This window comes from Neolamprologus brichardi, chromosome 9 (assembly GCF_056152115.1).
Source record: "Neolamprologus brichardi isolate AB-2024 chromosome 9, ASM5615211v1, whole genome shotgun sequence".
Classification (NCBI taxonomy): Eukaryota; Metazoa; Chordata; class Actinopteri; order Cichliformes; family Cichlidae; genus Neolamprologus; species Neolamprologus brichardi.
In genome coordinates this window covers 22,244,356-22,266,430 of record NC_142112.1, presented here as the reverse complement: position 1 = coordinate 22,266,430, position 22,075 = coordinate 22,244,356, and the positions used below count along the sequence as shown (strand labels likewise).

At 42.2% G+C, this 22,075-nt stretch overlaps 1 protein-coding gene across 1 annotated transcript in view; it reads right to left on the bottom strand.

The window, feature by feature from the left end:
* Positions 1–17,586, bottom strand: part of slco5a1 (solute carrier organic anion transporter family member 5A1) — a 37,115-nt gene extending 19,529 nt beyond the window's left edge. Inside the window, exons 1-2 of the mRNA XM_006794599.3 lie at positions 17,539–17,586; positions 15,540–17,031 (exon numbers count right to left, since the gene is read on the bottom strand). Coding sequence (XP_006794662.2) covers positions 15,540–16,500 — 961 coding nt within the window. The 5' untranslated portion in view covers positions 16,501–17,031; positions 17,539–17,586. The remainder of the gene's footprint in view (positions 1–15,539; positions 17,032–17,538) is intronic.
* Between the last annotated feature and the right edge of the window lie 4,489 nt (positions 17,587–22,075).

Sequence of the window (22,075 nt, the reverse complement as noted above, 5' to 3'; positions counted from 1 at the left end):
TCACGATCCTCCCTCATAGTCGCACTGATTCATCTGCTGATCCATATTACAGGCTGATCTTCTTCTTCACTAAATATCAATATCTGTCTTAAAAACTTCCTATCAGACAGACTCTAAATGTCACTATCAAGTACTGTAAGCTTGACAAACTTGAAGCAGACAAAGATTGGGTTGCAAAGCATTAATTAACCCATTTTCCAAATATCCAAGAAAAGAAAATCCACAAATCATCTTTTTATTCACTGCCCATTACATTAGTCAATAAACTATATCTGTTCCATGGAAATACAGACAACTGTAATCTGTACATAACTTCCATTAGCAATCTTTCTCGGTATAAGGGTATAGCTAAATAACTAGTTATAGTTCCAGTGTCTCATAGACCTTTCCATTGTCCCAAATATAACACACCACAGTTTAAACACCTTCTGGCTTGAGTCACAAATACACCAGGTGCATCCAACCAGCATGTTGTCATGCGAAAGTTAAGCACCAAGCATGGTCCTTTGATTGCCCTCCAAACTCAATCCTCGTCATACGTGGGGGTCCGGGTTACGACAGCCATATTTTATCCCCTTTGGGGGGGGGATTGTGTCTGTCCTGCTACTCCATCTATCACGTTAACGCCGTTGTGCCTGACTGAAGGACAAAGGGCGGGTCATAAACTGTACCTTAGTCGTTGCCCTATCCTGCCCACTTGGCATAGAGCCAAGATAGTTTAGATCAGCAGGTTGGGATGAAGGGATTGGAGGGCCGCATCCGGCCTGAAGGGCGACCGGGGCACAGGCATCGGATTGAGAAATATGCTGGCACAGCAGCAGCGCTCCATCAAACACACACACAACACATGCTGCGGTGGCAGACGTCAGTGGACTGCAGGGGTGCATGCCAATGAGGAACGCATGGCGCCCACAGGCTCATTTCACTGAATTACACAATGGACCTTCACCAGCGGCACCTGAAGGACAACATATTAAGACTTGATGTGGCTTTCTACACATGTAGAGGTACCGCGTTACGAGCGCTGCATTGCAGTTACTGGTTTATCACTCTTAGGTTAAACAAAGTCGGAATCTAAATCATCCACGTGGTTATTCAGTTTGACTTTCATGTAGGCTGAGGTAATGGCTCAGCCTACGTGGTTTCTAGGCCTCAAAAGATATAAACTGAGAATGTAATCACACCGCATACATGTTAAAATACACAAACAGAATCCAACATCAGCAACAAATTATCATCTGAGCCACACAATCTCAGGAAACACAATCACCCCAGCACCAAAAACAGCTCAACAAGAAGCACACAGTTTCAATTACAACTCAGTGACTTCACCGGCATCCAAGGTCAGCGCTCCCTGCATCTTAAAAACATTAACTCTAATGTGCATTCACCCGCAAGTGTGAAAGGAGGGAGGCAAGGTGCATTAAGGGTAAGAGTGACGGAGGAGTGAGGTTAGAGTTTTAAACGGCTTCACTGACACCAATTTAGCAGTTCAGCTCCAGTGTTTGTGATAGATGGACACAGCAGTGTCAGGCAGAGGAGAAGAGAGGAGATTTACTCAACAATAATCCGGAAAGAGAAAGGCAGTAAAGCAAGAAGCCGTTTTATTTGTCTGCCAACCAGTCAAGCAGGAGTTTACACCCATGTCCGTCCAGACTTGTAGTGCATGCAGAGGCTGCGAAGGAATTTAATAAGAAGGTATTAATCATATGTATATCAATGCAAAAAGAAAAACGCAAAATAAAAGAAGATGATTCTCCAGAAAAGTAAACAATGCTTCAAAAATCAATGTTGCTGTAAAAAAGCTACAAATTCTAAAACGCTGGGGCAAGGTAGGCGCCTAAGATTACTGCTGCCAGTTCAGTATCTGACCAAATGTGATGTATGGTCACAATATGTGAGACAGAGAGTGAGAATAAAGAGCGAACATCAAGAAACAGAAGGAGTGCAAAAGAAAAAAAGAAGAAGCTTGGGTGCAGTCTGCGGTGACTGATCCTGCTGTGTAACTGAGTGATAAAGCTTGCTCAGCAGCATCCCTCTTACATCTAACCTTCAGGGACCAGTTTTGCTCTGTTGTCTCCGCTCTGCCTCCTCCACACTGCCGGTTCCTTTGTATTCACGAGAAGCAGTGACTCATTCACAGCTCGTAGGAATGAATGAAGGCCAAAGAGAAAAAGAAGAATGAATTGAAAGAATTGGTGAGATGATTTTCACTGCACTCGGTCTTACTGCGTTTCAGCTTTTACGGCGCCATCTTTGGTAGTCACCAAGGCACCCGAAGCTGCTTGAATAGCTGCATGACAAGAACGGACTTTCATCCATAAAAATGCAATGGCTTCTAGTGACCTTCCATCCCCCTCCCCCGCGACCTCTCCTGACCTCGTGTTCTCCTCAACCCTCACCAATGAGACTCAGCCAGAGCAGCAGAGGATGCAGAGCCACAGGACCTGATGAGAAAGCACATTGCAGCTAATGAAGCAGCTCCCTGGTGGTCAAACTAATTAGCGCAGATTAATGATTTGATTTAAGCACATTGACGAAATAAAAAGGACAAGACTTGCATCGTCAGTGAGGTTAAAAGGTCGCACAGCTCCACACAGCCACATATACAAAACCAAACTCTATGCAGCGACGTTTACGCGCAGCCAAAGTAAAAATCTCATTTGTTTTTCGGGAATTTATTTCTCTCCTGTGACCGTCCTGCAATAAAGGCTGTAGAGGTATGAGCCTCGCTCTGTAATCCTTCTCTTTCCAGCTCTCTGGCTGCAAAGCTTCGTTTCAATGAATTATGTAGCGCTCCACCTGGCCATTAGCCTACACCGCTCAGTCAGCCTCTAAACAAGCCCGGGAATGGATAGCAGGCAGCAGGCAGCAGGCAGCAAGCGAACAACCTTGGGTTTGTATTCAGCGCGTTACGTGGGAGCTGCCGATTCTCTAAAAAAGATGCAATCACGTTGTCTCGTGAGCGTTACTTGAGCTTTGCCACGTTGATTTATGTGGCGCTATACATCACACGTTAACTATTCACTCTAGCCTAGGATAACAATTGAGCCTCACACCTGCTGTACAGCAGGGGGGAAACTCAGAATGAATTATTCTACTTTATTTAATAACATCTACTTTATGCGATATGTCAGCACAGAATTTTGATTTGGTGCTCTGTGGAGTTCCTAAAGCTCTTTGGAAAGTGTAGTAGCTGTTTTTTGGGGGGTTTTGATAGATGATCTATGCGGCGGCTGCTGTTAGAAAAAGAGCCACAGAAGGGAAACGCTGCTCTATGTATCCCTGTATTATGGGGATCAGTTCAGTCATGTGACCTCCTCTCCAACCCCGAGAGACAAGAGGAGGAGAAAACACAATGAAATAGGGGAATGGCGGCATTGTCATGACAACTTGCTGACATAGCAGTGTCTTCTTACAAGTCCTAACCTTACAGTTTCACCCAAAGGGCACACATACACAAACAGAGTGAGGCCAGTGGGGCAGACTGCTTTAATATGCATGAGTTATTTATATGATACACACATACACAAAAAGGCATATATCTCTAAGTCCATTTATTATGTGTTGATGATCTTTTTCAGGATGGATGTGGTCCCAATTATAATGAAGTACACATTCGTCGTCACAGACTTGAAGGATGAGTTGCCTCTGCAAGACTGTGCATGTTTTTGCGTTTAGCCCCAAGTGAATAATGGGGAAAAAGTTCTCTATACATACTTGTACAACTGCTTCCAGTCAGATAGGAACATTCAGGGAGGAGAATTAAATGGAAATCAAGAGACATGCATGAACAGATAGAGAAAATGCGATGGAGTTCTGGCAGTGGAAATGCATGAGAATAAGGCATGAAAGGAAAAAAAAGCTGAAAGCAACATAAGCACAACTGAGCCGACTATTACTAACTGATTACATTTAATACATTTGCGCATTCGCTGTGTTAGTAATATGAAATTATAAAGGAATGCCTTGTACTGCCATCCTTCAAGTTTCGTCAACCAAAACAGACTGACTACTTATTAAAGTCAAACACTGTCAAGCAGCCGGCAGATACCGTATCTGAGATAACAACATAAATCTGCGTGGGACACCCAAACAAAGCACAGCCTCATTTAATTGCATAGCTATACAGAACATTAAATCTGGACTTGTTTAATGATGCAAATCAGATCTATTAATACACATATCCATCTTTATATTTAAGGAATAGTAGGAATAGTGCTGGCACTCTATAAATGTTCTAGATAAAGTGAATGAAAACATGCTGAACAAGCAAGACTTTTCGATTCTCTTTATGAGATTTACACCTTTTTAAACTGTGTTTTCATTTGAATTTACAGTCAGGTGTCGAAAGCGGTGAAGATCTTAATGGATTAAATGGGGAAAACTTTGATCTAGCAGTACAGCAGCACAGCCGGGTACAGACCCAGACCAAAGTCTTTACCGGGAACCCTTCTGAACTGCACAATCAAAGCAGTTCAGAAGGAAATCAACATTCAGGCCACCCGTTAGACTTCTGTACCACTTTACCTCCAGGCATTCCTGAGGAAGCCCCTTAAGCAGAGACATGACAAGTCACAAGGAGCATTAAGAACTTGATCTTCATCTCAAGCCTGCCTGTCTCCTCCATCCTCTTCTACGTTCTGTTTCTGTACAACAAACTATGAACGTTTTTTGCCTAATCCAGCTGTGAAAAATGCTGGTAATATGGTATATTATTGATGCCTCCAGTGTAAGACACAATAAAGGCAAGTGCAGGCCCATTCATAAATATTCTGTGCATGCTGCAGTCAAGCGGCACAAGTTGCGTCACTTTGAAACTGTGTTCTCTGTTATTACGTGTTATACCACAGCACTTTGCTGTGTACGGTGCAGGAAAAATTCTAAATGTAATAAATTTTTCATGAAAGCTGCTACATGCAGGGGTTCCCCAAGCTCACTTGGCAAAATCAAATATTTAGAAAACGAGAGGGGGGAAAAAAAAGAACGAAAGGGGTTTTCTCTATTTTTAGCTGCTCCTCGGCTGCAGCAGAGAGCCTGAGGTACAGTAGTCAGCCAGCCAGTGAGGCAACACTTCAACCAGCCATGTATGCATACACGTTTATCTATTTATTTGAATTAGCATAAAGAAAAACATCCTAAAAGATGGGAATAAAAGATATTAACCGTTTTCATCAGACTGTCAGCAACGTCCAAAAAGAAATAGTGGTTCCAGCATGCCACTGCTCTCCCGTGGGAGCCGATCCACCCACACACAGCTTCACGCTAGCGTGCATTAGTTGCGTCACAGACCCAGTCTGACACCAAATGACCATTTTCTGCTGATTCCATTGCTGGCCTAAGGCTTCTAGGCCTGCACTGGCAGCAAAAGTCCTCAAATCTGCTGCTGCTGATCTAAAAAAAAAAAAGAAAAAAGAATCCACTCAAGGGGATGAAGCGATGAGAGAGCACAGCTGAAAAAGAATGCATGGGTAGGGTAAAAAGAAAGAAAAATCTCAAAATCATCTGGGAACATGACAAGCCCAGCAAGCAACGCACATCAGGACTCGGCTCAGCTGCCCGCTCTTCCGTGATGTGTGAGTGGGCCTTCGAATGCAAATCTGCCCTGTGTAAGATTTTAAGTTTAAGTAATGCATGGGAAAACAAATCTGCTTAAGTAGGATTTCCTCTCTTAGAACCACTTTCCATTTACTGTAGTGCTGTTATTTATGGGTGAGTAATGTGCACCGTGTATTTTTTTGGCCATCCTCCCTTCAGTAAAACATGAAAAAGAAAAACAAACCCTGCATTAAGCAGTGTACAATTACATATATGCAGTTAATTATTACTTATAAGTAAGCCATGACTTATTTACTTTAACTGTGACGCTGCAGCAGCTGCAAGGGTGTTTTTGTGAACACTGTTACAACTGAAAATCTTTCTTCTTCACAACCTGCCTTTGTGACAAGCCAATGAAAGCAACACGGTTCTCTTAGTGATGAAATGTCATTCAGAGGCACACGGGCTCAAGAGAAACGGATTAATTCCACTGCGTCTCCTCCCTTTTTTATTTCTTTACTTTACTTCACTTCACTTACTCTCACAAGTCCTTCACGTGCTGCCACATTTAGCAAATCCTTTTACTTAGCAGCCTAATCCATCATCATCTTTGGATTCTCTTCTTAATCCATCGTTCTTTGTGACTTCTCCTGCATTCACTTTACAAGATTTGAACAGAAAGTAGACAACTTTTTGTTTACTAAATGTTTATGGTTAATAAGTGAAGAGGTTTCTCTAAAAGGTAAAGAAACATTCAGATCAACACCTTGCAAAGAAATTGCAACAAAAATGTGATTTATGAGATTAATGGTATAATTAAAGCCTGTGCTGTGACTTTGTGAATCATCACATAGAGAAACTTTTGAGCAGAGCTGTAGCATTTAAGGACATTTGAGGAGACCTTTACAGTACCTTCCTTTCATTTCTTCCCTGCCAACAGGAACATACTGGGGAGGGGTCCCAGATCCAGCCTGAAACACAACAAGCTGTGTGTTTGCCTGTGCATAGATAATGTTCCAACATTTGAGAGGGTGGCAAATAATCTTTCAGCTGATGAGTGGCCATGAATGAGGCATCTGGGGGCTGAGGGTAGAACCACATTACACTTGGTGAAGCTGTGAATTCATTACAGCAGCGAGTTAGGTTTTCAGTGTGCCACAAGCTGGCACCTGCAGCTTTTCAGTTTCTGGAAATGACAGACATGGCACAGCAATCTGCTCCATGGCTCTAAAGCTATGCCCAGAATTTGGCATCCTCAATACATCCTCCACTAGTTACTTCTGCTACTCTTTTAAACCACAAAAATGCTCATTCCAACTCAAGAGCTTTTTAAAAAAAGAAAAAGTTTTGTTCATACTCAAACTGACATTTCTAATAGTTAACAATTTCCCCTTTATGACTTGGAAATTAATCACACACACACTAAGCTAATTCTTAAACAAAAAAAAATCCTGCTGCTTTCATTCCTGTAGGTGTGCTTTGCAATTTACAGCCATGTAAGAACTCCTGAGACAATTTGATTTCTGGGTATCTTGAAGGATGACAGGCGATCTAATGATCTCTTAACAGGGTGAATATAATTAACACAGGAGAGCACGATGAGAGGATGTGAAGATTACATAGCACAGCCATGCTTTATTCAGATTTCATTAATTTGGTGTTACGCAAGTAAGAAAAGGACTGTGCTCTGCAGCAGTGCCTCCTACACACTGTGGCAGGGGAGTATGAAGCCATACTTGACGTTGAGGATGAGACTTTTCTGCCCTGCATTTTTTTTCTTTTTTTGTAAGTGTAAGCTTGTAGGAAAAACAAGTGTACAAGCCTTCTGCGAATACTTACCCACACTACCAGCCACCCCCCCAAAAGCCCTCAATTCTAACCAACTGCAGGTGCACACTCACATTCATATATGTGTACTCCCTCTCCCCCAGGCAAGCATCCTGCCAGCTCTCAACAGCTGCTATCTCCAGGGTCACACACCTGGAGCCTACCAACTCCTTAAAACTAGGTACTCCCCCCCCCACATGTAAACAGAAACAAAAGTGTGGGAAATGAACATTTTCGTAGCATAAAGTGTCTGTGCTAAGCAGAGGGATCCTCCGTTGTACCTGTACACCTTCCAAACCCACTAACCTCGCCACAAAGAGCAAACTCAGCTGCTGCCAACATCTCAGGACGACGCTTGTCAAAACACTGCTTCTTCAGTGAACTGTATCACAGTTGCATGTGTAGCCTAATAGTCCGTGTTGCATAATGCACGACCAGATTAATGCTACATTTACAAGCTAAACAGAGCCTGGCAGCATCGCTGCGAGAGACAGATGAAAGCGTACAGCTAAATTCGCCCTTGTCATCTGTGCGGCTGTCAGGCAACGTTTTTGGTCATAATGCCTTATTTTTTTGGCGCTTCCCGAAAGGCGCGCCATTGTGCACAGTGCGTCCAATGGGGTTAGGTCAGAGAGCGTTTAAAGACATCCATCTCATCCCACAGAGCAGCTCTGGGAAGCTCAACACAGGATTTATGTCCATTTATAAACCATTATAAAAATAAATCACTTCTTGTGAAGAGAAAAAAAAAAGATCTGCTGGGTATCTGCATGGACAACAGCAACAGAAATATTTTCATAAACAGCACTTTTTTTGTTCTCCACATGTTCTTGCACTTATGTAAATCCCATTAGCACTTCTCCCTCCAGCCACCCTCCCTCGCTCACTCTCCATCTGAGAAGCACAGGGGTCAAGAAGAACAATAGCCAGTCTACCGCTAAGAGGGCACAACACTGGAATGGAGTGAGATTTTTTTTTCCTCTCCCTTGTCTCTGTAGCAAAGCAACACTCCTAAAACACCCTGAAGCCTGCATCAACATGGAGATTGCACTGCGCAGAGGAGGTAGTATGCACAAGAAGGAGAGGAGGAAATGCAATTTAACTTGATGTGGTTGTACGGTGTCTGGCTGGTGTAACCCTGCGATCCCAAGAGAAAAGCCACTTACGTGGAAACCCAAAGCAGCTCCATCAGACAATGCGTCTTTCCGAGAACATGGCGTGTGCTAGCAGCAGTACTCTCTGTTCTGATGGCCATCGCAGGATATACTGCACCCCTGGTAGCAAACATCTGGCAATTATTGACGCCAATTCATTTCCGGACCGGACAAAACAGGCAACGGAAGGCCATGTTTCTCATCACGGTTATGATTAGCTTAACAGCAGAAAATACACAGAAATGATTTTGAGGGTTTTCATCCAGCAGCGATGAAAAGGAAGTGGCTACTTGCAGTTTTTAAGCAATAAAACACTTTCAGAAGGATCTGACAGCTGAGTGGAGCAAAGCTATTGTTACGGATTCAAATATTGGGGATGGATACAAGAGGAAAACCCAAAATAACAACACTGGTCCGGCCGGGTCAAGTCAAACGATGATTTAATGAACACACGCGTGGGAGATGGACACCATACAGCAGACAGCATCAGATCTCAAAATGGTGGAGCCTTGATCAAACTCTTATAGCCTCTAGTGGCCCCCACCTAATCATAAAAGCCTAAACATTCACATTCTTTCTCACACACAGCACCTAAGCTACGACCTTGACTCCCTGTTTATCTGCTCCTGCTGAGATGGGGCAGTATGCTCTGTTCTCTTCTAACCAGACAAATAAGGCGATGACTTTCTGCAAACAGTATTTCTTATAACTCAGCAGTATAATGCATCATAAAACAATATCATTCATTCACAATAAATCAGCAGTCTAATATAATGCAAATCAGTTTACCAAATGTAATAGTTATCACCTTCTTCTAATTCAGGAGCATAATGCAAACTAAAACTACATAATAATTCACAATCTTTAATTAGGGGTCTAACATGGCATAAAATAATATTATAATCCGACACTATCCATATAAAAATCTAAAGAAGTTGGGGTGAGGGATGATAGGTAACTTGTAACCACGAAAATGTTTTTAGCAACTAAATATTCCAGAATAAACTATCATTAAATCGTGATCCAAGTCCTCAGATGGGGGACTAGACTTCTGCACAAACTGTTTTTTTAGGCTTCAGAAATTTTGGTCTGAGACAGGAGACCAATCAGAGCTCTTTTTAAATTAGATCAGCTGAGATGAGTAATGTAAATCCAAAAAAGAGAGAGCGAGAGTGCAATAGGTTTAAAGTGAGGACTTTCACCTGGGAGAGCAAGGTTGCAATCCTGTTTAAGACAGCTTTCAATTTAGCCCCTACAAAGAAGTGGTGCCAAAGTTAGAAAAGAGAGAGGAGAGCTGCAGGAGAAGCTTACTGCCTACTGCAGATTAATAATTAGGCATAAGTTGGATCCAGTCCTGAACAAATAACAAATGCGATACAGATAATCACTCTATTGAGGTGTCTATTAATTATGTTATACCCATAACACGGTCTTGTTTTCTACCACCAGTGTTCCCAATCCTTGACAGTGTTTCTGTGCTCTGAGAGTTTAACTACACCACAAGGTCTTCTGAGAATTTCTTTTTAATTTGATTTCCAAAAACGAGTCAGGGATCAGTGAGGATGTGGTGGAACAACATGCACTAAAGAGGGAGCAAGAACAAAGCAAGCATTTCTTTCCCGCATCGCTGAAAACAAAAGGACTTCTAGCATTCTTCATATCACAAAAAAACTCTGCTGGCATTTCCCCAGGAACCTTCCCACACTGTCAAAACAACCGGCCACCACACTGAAAAACAGCCACTGGTCAATGAGGTTAAGCAATAAATACGACACACTACAATTGCTGCGGTTAAAAACCTCCATGACTGGAGACAAATTATTATGCTCACATGAACTTTTTTTTTTTTTTACATCACTTTTTCTCTTCCTGATGCACTATTTGAAGCACACACTGTCATCCGTAGCACAACCACGCAGAGGTCAGTCGTTCACAGGCGCGTCATAGTAACAGTAGTAGTCGGAGCTGGCAGCCCCACAGAAAGGTCGCCTGCTCCTGAGTAACCCTGCAGGGCCAGTGTGGCATAATTTAAACCCTCCATGAGGACGGCAATGAAACGAGACCAGTTTTCTTTCTATATGTGTGCCAGCTTCTGACAGATCAATGTGTACCCTAAACTGATCCTGAAACCTGAGCCCGTCAGCCCAGAGGGGCAGAGAGGAGCGGGGAGAAGGCGGGGTCTCTGGGGACTTCACTGTTTGCCTGACTATGTGCACAACCTGCATTTGCTTTGGCTGCTGCTAAGCAGACCAGGACACACAATTTAATGAAACTGACTGAGTGAGCAGAGAAAGGGACGCGCCAGGTCCACGAGTGATAATCCTACATCAAAAAAATAAATACATAAACACAGTGAGGTTTAAACTGTAAACTTAACAGTCCATTCCTCTGTTGCCTCTCCAAGCTGCAGTACACGCACGCACTGCAGGAGAAAAGTCTGAGAGCAACTGTTCTTTCTAAATCTGTCAGAAAACACACCCCTTGTGTCCATGTGAGCATGTGTCTGTGTGTCAGCATGCAGACAGCACTGCTGTTTAGGCCTCTCTTCATAAACTGGGCATCGCCTCCTTCATTTCCTATTCATCCTCCAGAGGCTTGATGCCTGGTTTCCATGAGTACCTAATAAAAAATGAATAACTCAAAAACACCAATAATGGAAACTGGGATGAAAGTTTCAGAGAGACCTCTGCACTGCAAATTACAGTACTTAATGCAGAGGCCGTGAGGATGACAGCTAGGAGGAATCAATTAACCTTATCCTGTATGTAAAGTAGGTAGCTAGCTACAAGCGCCAGAGACAGCAACGTCTAGACACTGAAAGGTTATTAAAGAACAACAGAGCATAAACAAAAGGTTTTAATATCAGTGTTTTCTGTTTATTATAAAGTTAGCTCAAGCACGCCATTTGAAAGTTACTGTGGAATGCAGAAGGCAGTAAAATCAAACCCAGTATCTCAAGTTATTCCACGTCAATTACACCTTCTTTGCATCATTAGCTTGTAAATCACTGCGGTCATCAGTGGAAAGGGGAAAAAGACCCCATCTAATAAGCACAGGTTAAGCCCCAGCCCAAAGGCTGGTATGGATGAAATATTCAAAGACAAACACGATTACTGAATAGTTCTATGGATCTCTTTGGAGACATTTATAAAAATAAAAAAAAACAATTTTCTCCTGTCTCCTTCCCCTTTAACCACAATTGGTCCTTCCTCCCCTCCCTTCTTGTTATAAGGGAGTTTTTCCTTCCAGCTTTTGCCTAGTGCTTGCCAATAGGGATCATCTGATTGTTAAGGGTTTGTAGGGTCTTTACGTTTAACTATAAGGTGCTTTGAGGTAGTTTTACTTATAGAGAACAAGTCACAACAACAGCTGAGTAAACTGACCAGAAATAACAAGAACAAAAGTGTTTCAAATACATCTTTCTTTCATTCATCTATTGCAAATGATTATTCTGCCACACAACAGTACACACTGCAACGAGCCACCATCACACAAATGAAGTGACTTCCCAGACAAACGTTCACCATAGTAACACCAAGAATGGTATGCTGTAAATCTGTCCGAGCGAAAGAAGAGGAAAGACAAGAGGAAAGGTAGTAGCCCCTGTGTCCGTCAAAGTCATGTCTTTAGAAAACAGACGAGAGCGGCAAAACACACCATAAATGCTACACTGATGTCACCATTTGCTCTGAAAGTAGAGCAAAAAAGGTAAAGTTCAGACACCGTGCCTATTATATTACCCCAGAGATGTGGGGCCGGAGTTGAGAAATGGAGTGATGGGCTCTGTGTACTCATGCAGACACAAAGACACGCATCATATATACATCTCTCTTACACATGTGCATGCCTTCTCTCTCTCCAAAGACACCAGAAGTACCCTTCAACGTAAAGCATGTTGTCCTACAAAAGAGAGCAACTCCTCCCCTCTGAGGCAGAGCAAATTGAGATAGGGTTTACATTAATGGGTTTGAAAGGGGAGAAAAAGCACCGCAAGGTAAGTTTAAGGGGAGGCTTCTTCTATATGTGGGTTAGCCTATATTTTTACAAAATGATTTTCTGGGTGAAAACCTGCAGTCCTGCTGTAAGGTCTCTTCTCCTTCCTCTGTTCAGGTTATGTTTACACTCAAACTCACAAGAAAGCATGATAAGCCATTGCTGTCTAGACTCTGAAAGATAAGAGTTCTCAAAGTGGATACTACTGAAACTGCGTTACCATGGTTCTCTGGGGATCTACAATACAAATAACGTACATTTTTTCCCTGATTATCTGCTCCCTCTGACATGTCAGAACATGTCTGGTTTTTCCAAACAATGCTTTACTGGAGTGAACAGATTATCCCTTTGTGAGCTCTCTCAAAATAGCCATCAAGGTCATCAAAGCAAGCACTGCTTTTGATGGAAATCTACAAAAAGGGATGTCTTGAGCAGGACGACTCAGGGAGCATATTGAGCCTAATGCATCTGCTGCGGAAATACCTTAGTAGGATGAAGGCGAAGCAAGTTGGTGTCTGAGACCGTTTGGGCCTTGTTTTTGTGGATGGTTCAATAGCTATGCTGCAATGAGTCGCTGTGATGAAGGGATCTGATCAATACTGGGTCTCGAGGGCAACAGTGCAGGCAGCAGAGCGGACTGATGCTCTGTAGGCTGCGCAATGCTGAAATAACTGGGCCAGCATCAGCAGCGTGGCTAATGATGTGAATTCATTTCAGTGGTAAAATAGGCACTAATTTCAAAAGTACTAGTAGTCAGCTGTCACTGAAACAGATGCTCATGTACACCGGTGAACATATAATCAACGATTTTGATGACAAAAAGTGGACAAATCAAGTAAAACAGTCAGTGGTTCAAGAGTTTTGAACAGTTATACAAAACAACCGTATATTCTCTGTATCTCCGAATGCCTGTTTTCAACTTTCATCTGATGTTTTTAGTGTAAAAAATCAAAAATGTAATAAATAGATTGCATGACACAAATGTTACAGAGTTAGGCTACGTTCACACTGCAGGCGAAAGCGCATCAAATCCGACTTTTTTTGACCCTATGCCAGCGGTCCCCAACCATTTTTACGCCACGGACCGGTTTATGCCCAACAATATTTTCATGGACCGGCCTTTAAGGTGTCGCGGATAAATACAACAAAATAAAACTAGTACCGGTACCGAAAAAAAGAACATTTATTCATAACACACGTGAAAAGGCCGAGGAAAACCGAGTAAACGATAAAAACGATAACAAAATAACGCTGAAAACCGATAAAAACCCTGAAAACTCTCGCGGCCCGGTACCAAACGACTCACGGACCGGTACCGGTCCAAGGCCCGGGGGTTGGGGACCGCTGCCCTATGGGACCCATATCCGATCATGGTATGACAGTGTGAACAGCACAAATCCGATCTGGGTCACTTTCGTATGCGGTACTGAATCCGATATATATCTGATGTTTTAGAAAGCGACTGCTGTTTGAATGGTCAGGTCGCATTAAATCTGTCTTCTACGTCACTGACACAAAACAGTGACGTAGAAGAACAGTGACACTTCTCCGGCGCCAAAATTATCAGCGCTGGAGAAGCGCCCGATAAGACATTGCGAACGCTTCCTGGCCATCCCGTGTAGATGTCAGTGAAACAGCTGGGAAGACAACGTTGGAGAAACGTGAACATTTTATTTGTACTGTATAATCTGCAGATTCTGACAGAAATCAGTAACTATCCTTTGAAGCACCTCTCCTCTAAAACAGCAAAAAGGATAATTATTAGGCCATATGTAAATAACAAAATAACTTTATAACTTAAAGCAAAATTGGGAAACGTAAAGTCTGAATCAAGTCTTTATATTAAGGGCCATCAGTCAAACAATACTAGTTGGTCTTGGTCTATACAGAGCGCGTTGTGTGTGACCTCTTCTTTTGCGCATGCGGGCCGCTTTGAGGGTTCACATAAGAGCGCGTTTGCTGTCACATTTTATTTGTAGTGTGAACAAGCAGACAAAAAAAATCGGATTTGATCAAAAAATCGGATTTGAGCATTAAGACCTGCAGTGTGAACGTAGCCTTAGTGGCCGTCTCCAAGACTGAAGGGTGCCCCATGTCTCGGTAACCCAGCTACAGTGCACATATAGGATTACTACAGTCATAAGCTACTCCGTGAGCTATTTAAAGTATGCAATACATCTATATAAATCCAATTAATCTGAGCAAACACATTAAGAGACGGGTAAAGCCCCGACACAGATAAATAAAAGGAAACCTGTGAAGAAGTACACATAAGAACAGAGAAAACAGTCTGCTAACACCTCAAACACAACCTTGTCTTTTCTGGCTTCTTCATACACACACAAAACTTGGAGAAAACACGCACACACAGAGCCAGTTCTGGTCCATTAATCATACGCAACCTAGTTCTGCTTCTTGGTACAGATTCATCTCTCGTGTGCCTCTGGCCCAAGGTTGACTTTGCGGTCTCTGTATTTACCTCAGCGTGGTGCAGAGGTCACATGGCGTAGAGGTTTAAATCAGAAGAACAGAGCGTGAGCGTGGGGGATAAAATCTTGAGGTATAAACGCATGCATTGTAAAAATCACATGACCCAACAAATTAAAAAGCAGTCTTTTAAATCTCTCGCAATATAAAATTATAACCTTTCAGCCTCGGACGTTCCCAACATCCAATCCATTAACAAATGGAATGAAATAGGCTCGGGTAACCGAGGCTAATTGTGTTACAAACCACTGACTGTGTAACCCAGCGTCTCGGCATTCTTCCAGCCACACAACAGAGCTGCTCGGTTTAACTGCGAAGTTGCTCGAGTCTGAGAAAGCGGTCTGTAAGCTTTACAGATTTATTTATATAAATTCAGCCAGTCTGGGCTGAGCAAAACCAACTAAGTGCTTTAGTGTTGAAACATAATTCCTTGACTTTTTGCAAATGTCAGTCATAAGCAAGGAAAACAGAAGTGGATTAGAGGACGGAACAGATTTATCCTCTTCTGAATGCAGTGCCTCCTGTTCTGCTGCTACTTACCCAAATACAGAGATGCATTTTCTTTCTTCACATTGTCGTCCAGGTAGGTGGGTCCCAGGGTGTAGATTGGCGTTGACCCCATGCCCACGAGTATCTGGGCACAGATGAACAGTGCCACATACAGGTTGTGCTCATTGCCCTCCTGGTCGCGAGGGCACGATGCCACGTCCAGCAGTTCACGGCCGCTGTTGTTGCTGCTCTGACAAAGGCCTTCGTGGCCCGCTGAGGAGTTCATCTCTTGGATCTGGTAAGGTGGTGAGATGAAGTGGGGAAGGGAAAACAGCGCTGCGCCTACAGCGATCACAACACCCCCCACAGCCAGCCAGCGTGGCCTCTGACCTCTACCGCCGAAGTATGAGATGAAGACGACCACCAGCAAGCTGCCGATGTCGAAGCAGCTGACCAGCAGGCCGGACTCGGAGCTGCGCAGGCTGTAGCGCTTCTCAATGGTGGTGATGACGCTGCTCAGGTAGCCCGAGACCATCAGGGACTGGATGAAGGTCAAGTAGCACATGCAGAACAAGAAGCAGCGCGAGTCGCTCAGGATGACCCGCACATACCTTCTAGCCGGGATGCGGATAAGGCGGGTGATGGAGAATCCAAATTTTCTGCCACCGGAGCCTTTGGCCCTGTGGCCCTCCACAGGCAGGGAACTGCTGAGCCCCACCATACTGGACATAGAGGGGGAGAAGTCTGTTCTGGAGGAGGGGGATTCTTCCTGGCTGGAGTCTGGGGTTTTAGGATGAAGCCCGCAACTGTCCTCTAGGGCCACACAAGTGTGGGCTGTGCTGACCAGCCGAGGCTCAGCAGCCTTGCCACCCTGTTGACAAGGTTCATTCAGGATTGGTAGACTTTTGGACTTGAAGCAGTTCTCTGGCTCCATGTATTGGTCCTGGAGCTCACAGATCTCCAGAGACTCGGACATATCACTCCCAGTTTCATCATTGTCCAATGAAGCCATGGCGCAGCTGGAGTTTCAGCTTCAGTCGGCCCCTGGCTGCGCTGACAAGTCTGCCAGTCAGTAACTAGTGCCACATGAGGACAGTGTAGAGCTGCTGCAGGGCTGTGCGCTGGAGAAAGGACTGCCCTGTCAGTGATACTGAGGCAGACTGAACTCCTCTAGTTATGTGCATGTTTTATTCCACATCCCCACTCACAGCAGCACCGCTCTGTCACAAGCAGCCTCCCTCAAAGCAAAACATCAGACTCCTAATATGCTTACAAGATACAAAACAATCCTGATAGCGGTAGCTCGACTGAACACGGAAAAACATCACCTTCTTGAACTAAAAACCTGAGGTCATCAACAGAGTTATGTGTTGACAACACATTTCCTAGATGACTAGAATGTAATCAATAACAAAAAGATGCTGTCACAATGATTTTCTTATCTAGGATCCCATGTTGATTTTTGATTTTATGGCTCTTTGTTAGATGGCAAAATTGGTTCAAAGCTTCTGTTGTTTCCTTTGTTCCCTTGCTGTGCAGCATCCTAGAAAAACAATACAAAAAAAGGGGGGTTAAGAAAAACATAATTAAGTATAGCTACTTCCAAAGTGGATACATTTATACAGGCCTAAATACAAAATACAGCCCTTTCCTCTTATGTCAGTTTGGTATTACAGTACATCTACACAGGATTATACCAGTCGCCTTGTAAAGCTTAACTGCTACACAAGACTGGAGAATATTTCATAACAAAAAAAAAAAAAAAAAAAAAAACCCACACTAGCAAACACTGGTGTCAAGCTGCCGAGGCGGTTAGGCAAAATAAAAACCCAGCTCTCCTTTGTCAAAACGAGAAATATAGCTAGAGAACAAAAGACCATGCTGTCCACAAACGTCTCAGTCATGACTTTGAAAAGAAATAAAACCCCCGATTCAACCGCGAGAGAAATATTACTGTGCTGAAGCTTAAAAGAAATCTGACCTCGAGGCTAAACGACAAGTTAATATTTATTATAACTTTAACGAAGGGCTCAGAGGCTGGAATACTCACACAGGACTGAGGGAGGTAGCCTGTTGTTCTACACGGAGCAGCCACACAGTGAATGAATCTGTGTGTGATGCGGAGGGGCTGCTACTGCTGGGGATGCTTTCAAATACGGTCGGAAATCATATAACGCAGAGTTTAGAGCCTGAAACAGTGCAGGAAAAAAATATAAAATGTTTTTCATTTTTTATAACAAAAACTCGTAAAATGGAAAACGCGTTAGAACTGCATGTTTGATATGACTATAAGGATTTTCTTGTTCGAAGTGTATACTTAATTGAAGATTTACATGTTTTAAAGTCCATAAGTGAAATTAGTGCTTTGTTTTTTAGCTCTGGGATATTGCAGTTCTCGGCTTGCGTCCTGCGGTTTTTCACCTCGAACATTAATCGTAAGGCTGATTATCTTTTTCACAGTTTTCCAACTGTGACGGTACAAATCCAACGCGGCTACAGCAATTTGAACGCCCCAGATTGTGTTTTTCCCACACCAGCCATACTGGGATTTGTAGTTTATTTCCGTAAGCCCAACCTACGTCCATTTCTTTGTTTTATCGTAGAAATAATTGACTTCAGTAACGAAGCTACTTTCTGACATAAACTACATCTGCTACTCAAGTAAATTCTCCGAAATGTAAATTTTCTTTCTCTTAACTTAAATTGCACTGACACTGTGACTTCATGTACCAGCATGCTTGTCAGTCCATATGGTCACTGGTTTAGTGCACTACGTCATGTGGACAGCTGGGACCCTTGCTGACATAGCAGTGATTGACTGGGATTGACAATGGCCTCTGAGCTTGCCACACTCTCTGAAGCCATAAATTTAAAGCAACATCAAGCGTAGTCATTTCATTTCTTTGAGACCACTGCTCCTACCACCCTGTCAATGATGAAACGGCCTCCAGGGATGCGCTGCAGTAAACACTGCAAATGACATAACATCCTCATCTTTGGACAAAAATGTTTTAACCTTATATTAAGAAACACAAACAATACACAATAGAGATTCATTAATGTAAATTATGAAACTTGCCTTTTGAGGAGGACAATGTAAATGTCTCATGACATATATTGATATTTCTCAAGAGGAATGCAACACCACTTCCACTCATAAAAATGAGATTGTAAAATACATTTGTTCATTTTTCACTTGTAAATGTAGATATTAAATGTAAAACATCTGGGCTGAAGGCTTTCCTTTTTTAGAGACTAGAGGCTGGCCTGTCAGAAAGATGGATCGCTATGCTGGTGGTCATTAATTAATTTCCTGGTCTACAAGCTACATCGGTCCTTTCCTCCTCTCATTCGGATGTCTTTCAGCTCCTCCGTGGAGGAGCACAACTTTTACAGAGACACAATGTCCAGGCTTAACATTTAGATGTTGTTGTGATGTTCTGACATTGAAAGTTTCCTGTGACCTCCACACAGAGAGGTCAGTGGATTCAAACTCTGGACTTTCTTTTTGTGAGGCTGCAATGCTGACCACTGCCTATAACGCCTTTACATTTCTATCCAATGTAGAAAAGTGTAATTATCTAATTATGTCCTATAATATTTGGTTATTATATGGGTTAAATAGAGCCACCATTCACCTGGCAAAGTCATGAGGTCAGGACCTCCAACACAATATCTCCATTTAGTTCCAATCATGTGGAATGAATTGTAGATGTTCAAGAAGTATCTGTTGTTACGGATTCAAATATTGGGGATGGATACAAGAGGAAAACCAAAATAACAACACTGGTCCGGCCGGGTCAAGTCAAACGATGATTTAATGAACACACGCGTGGGAGATGGACACCATACAGCAGACAGCATCAGATCTCAAAATGGTGGAGCCTTGATCAAACTCTTATAGCCTCTAGTGGCCCCCACCTAATTATAAAAGCCTAAACATTCACATTCTTTCTCACACACAGCGCCTAAGCTACGACCTTGGCTCCCTGTTTATCTGCTCCTGCTGAGATGCTCTGTTCTCTTCTAACCAGACAAATAAGGCGATGACTTTCTGCAAACAGTATTTCTTATAACTCAGCAGTATAATGCATCATAAAACAATATCATTCATTCACAATAAATCAGCAGTCTAATATAATGCAAATCAGTTTACCAAATGTAATAGTTATCACCTTCTTCTAATTCAGGAGAATAATGCAAACTAAAACTACATAATAATTCACAATCTTTAATTAGGGGTCTAACATGGCATAAAATAATATTATAATCCGACACTGTCTACTCCGCATACTGTATATTCATGGTGTACGGCAGAAATGCCAAATGCTGTTTTCAGAGAGGATAGCAACATTTTAGCCTTATCCTGGGGACATTTGGTTAGCCCGTGACCTTTGTGAGAACAAGGAGAGTGAATGGAGACTTCACAGATGACAGGAGCAGCCTTTTCTAAAGGTTAACACGAACACGTTTTCTCAGGGATAGTTTTTGTGGAGTTCAGTTCTGCTTTAGAAGAATCTCTCTTAAATGCCAGCAGAAGAACAAAACATGCCTTTTTTGTGCAAAAGGACAAACAGAAATTTTCCCACATAAACAAGCAAATTTGTACCACAAGGGCCTGAACAAGACTGCATTTTAACAGTGGAGCCACTACAAAGCTTTCCTTCACGTCTAAATGGTTCCCACAAGCGCTGCCAGCTATTATCACTGCATTGCATTTCAGATATTCCCACCAGTAAGAATTTACAGCCACTTATTATAATGACTGCAGAATAGTTTATTACTCATATGGGGTCAGAAATCAAACTACTGGAGATTTCAATATTGTTGGGCAATACACAGAAGGGATGTTTTATGGAGAAACTGATCATTCTCTGCTGAACTGGCACTGAAGAGGGAGACCGGCACTGTGGATTTTTTTTAAAAAACAGAAAGATTAACTGGAATATACAGCAAATAAACAACAAAACCTTTAGTTTTATTTGTATTTGTAATGTGAAGTAGGGGCACAAACTAAGCGCTGGTCACTCGGATGAGACAAGTACAACACTACCCTCTAGTGCATGGATGCATGCAGAGTAGCTATTAAAAGCAGCGCTTTTGGCTTTTTAATGATGACCAGTAGATGGTGCTTTGACCTCAAGATTAGCAGCTTCAACCACAGGATGCTTCTGGGAAGACGCTCAGAATAACAAGCACTGATTTTCCTGGTTGTAGACTACAAATGCATGGTTTATCTAATAATTTTTTCTGATACTAAATATGAAGATACGCATTAATCAAGAAGAGCATTGCTTAGCCATATCTGCTGCATGTCTGAAAAACTAACCCTTCTCATCTCAGGCTCTCAGTTTATTATTAGTAGTAACACTTGAAATGATGAGGTAAGGTTGCAGGCAGGTTAGATCAAGCTTCTAAGACACATCTTTACATGCTGGTTACATCTGACTAACAACTAAAAATCAGGCATATCAGATGTGGATATTTAAGAATAAATTGCACAGGTGCCCCTTAAGATTCATTGTGTATCCTGAAAAACAGAAAATGGCTTTCTCACCCATTAAGTGCATTATTTAATTTTTAACCTCCTAGGACCTGGCGTCTACATATGTGGACATCACATTTTGGGTTATTTAGACCAAAATACTACATTTTGCTCTATAAGGGCCTGATGTCCACTTATGAGGACATTATACTGCCACTGATCTATCAACATTTTATACGAATATCCTCATATGTGGCTCTCATTTTTCTTATAAACAAAAATCAGATAAAAAAATAAATCTGGTAATTCTTTGTTTTTACATTCATTGGGTCCCACTATGCCCAAATATCAAAGAGAAATTAAAAATGTATGCCATGGAAGAGTTCGGGTCTTGGGAGGTTTATGCTTTTCCTAATGTTCTACCTGAAGTATAAGATAAATAAGGATTATTTTGATCTTGACTCATGCAAAGCTACTCTAAGAGAGCCCAAGAATAGAAATCATAAGTGGTAAATAAGCTTCATAGTCCCCCTTTAAATAGTAGGCTCATTCTTCAGATTCGGTATTTACATGATGCCATTACTCACAGTTTGAGTATTTTTATGTCTGAAGATGTGGAAATATCTTCAGAACGTTTTGGTCATGCTGAATAAGCACCGCTCTTTTTCATTCATTCATTCATTCATTCATTCATTCATTCATTTCTCAAAGTTCTCTAAAAGTACACAAGAGAAATTGAAACATTTACCCATATGTGTTACACAACCTTGCAATACAAACACTCCCCACCCCCACCATAAATTATTGGTTTGATCTTTCTGGCAGCATCTAAATTATGTGAACAGCAGATATGCTTCTGATTCATTGTCAGTGATTTTCTGTTATTTTTATCTATATATGGACTTTGTCAATCTTAGTTTTTCACAAATGTCCCACGAATGTCTAAACTGAATGATGCCATGTGGTGTACTGATAGCTGCTAGAGTCAATAATGTCAATAGTGTAAAGATTTCCAGGCCCATCAGAACTCCTGATATAATGGGGTTGAAATCCTGTTGCAGGGTTGAATGCGTTTTACATTTTTTACAATATTTCATTGGTT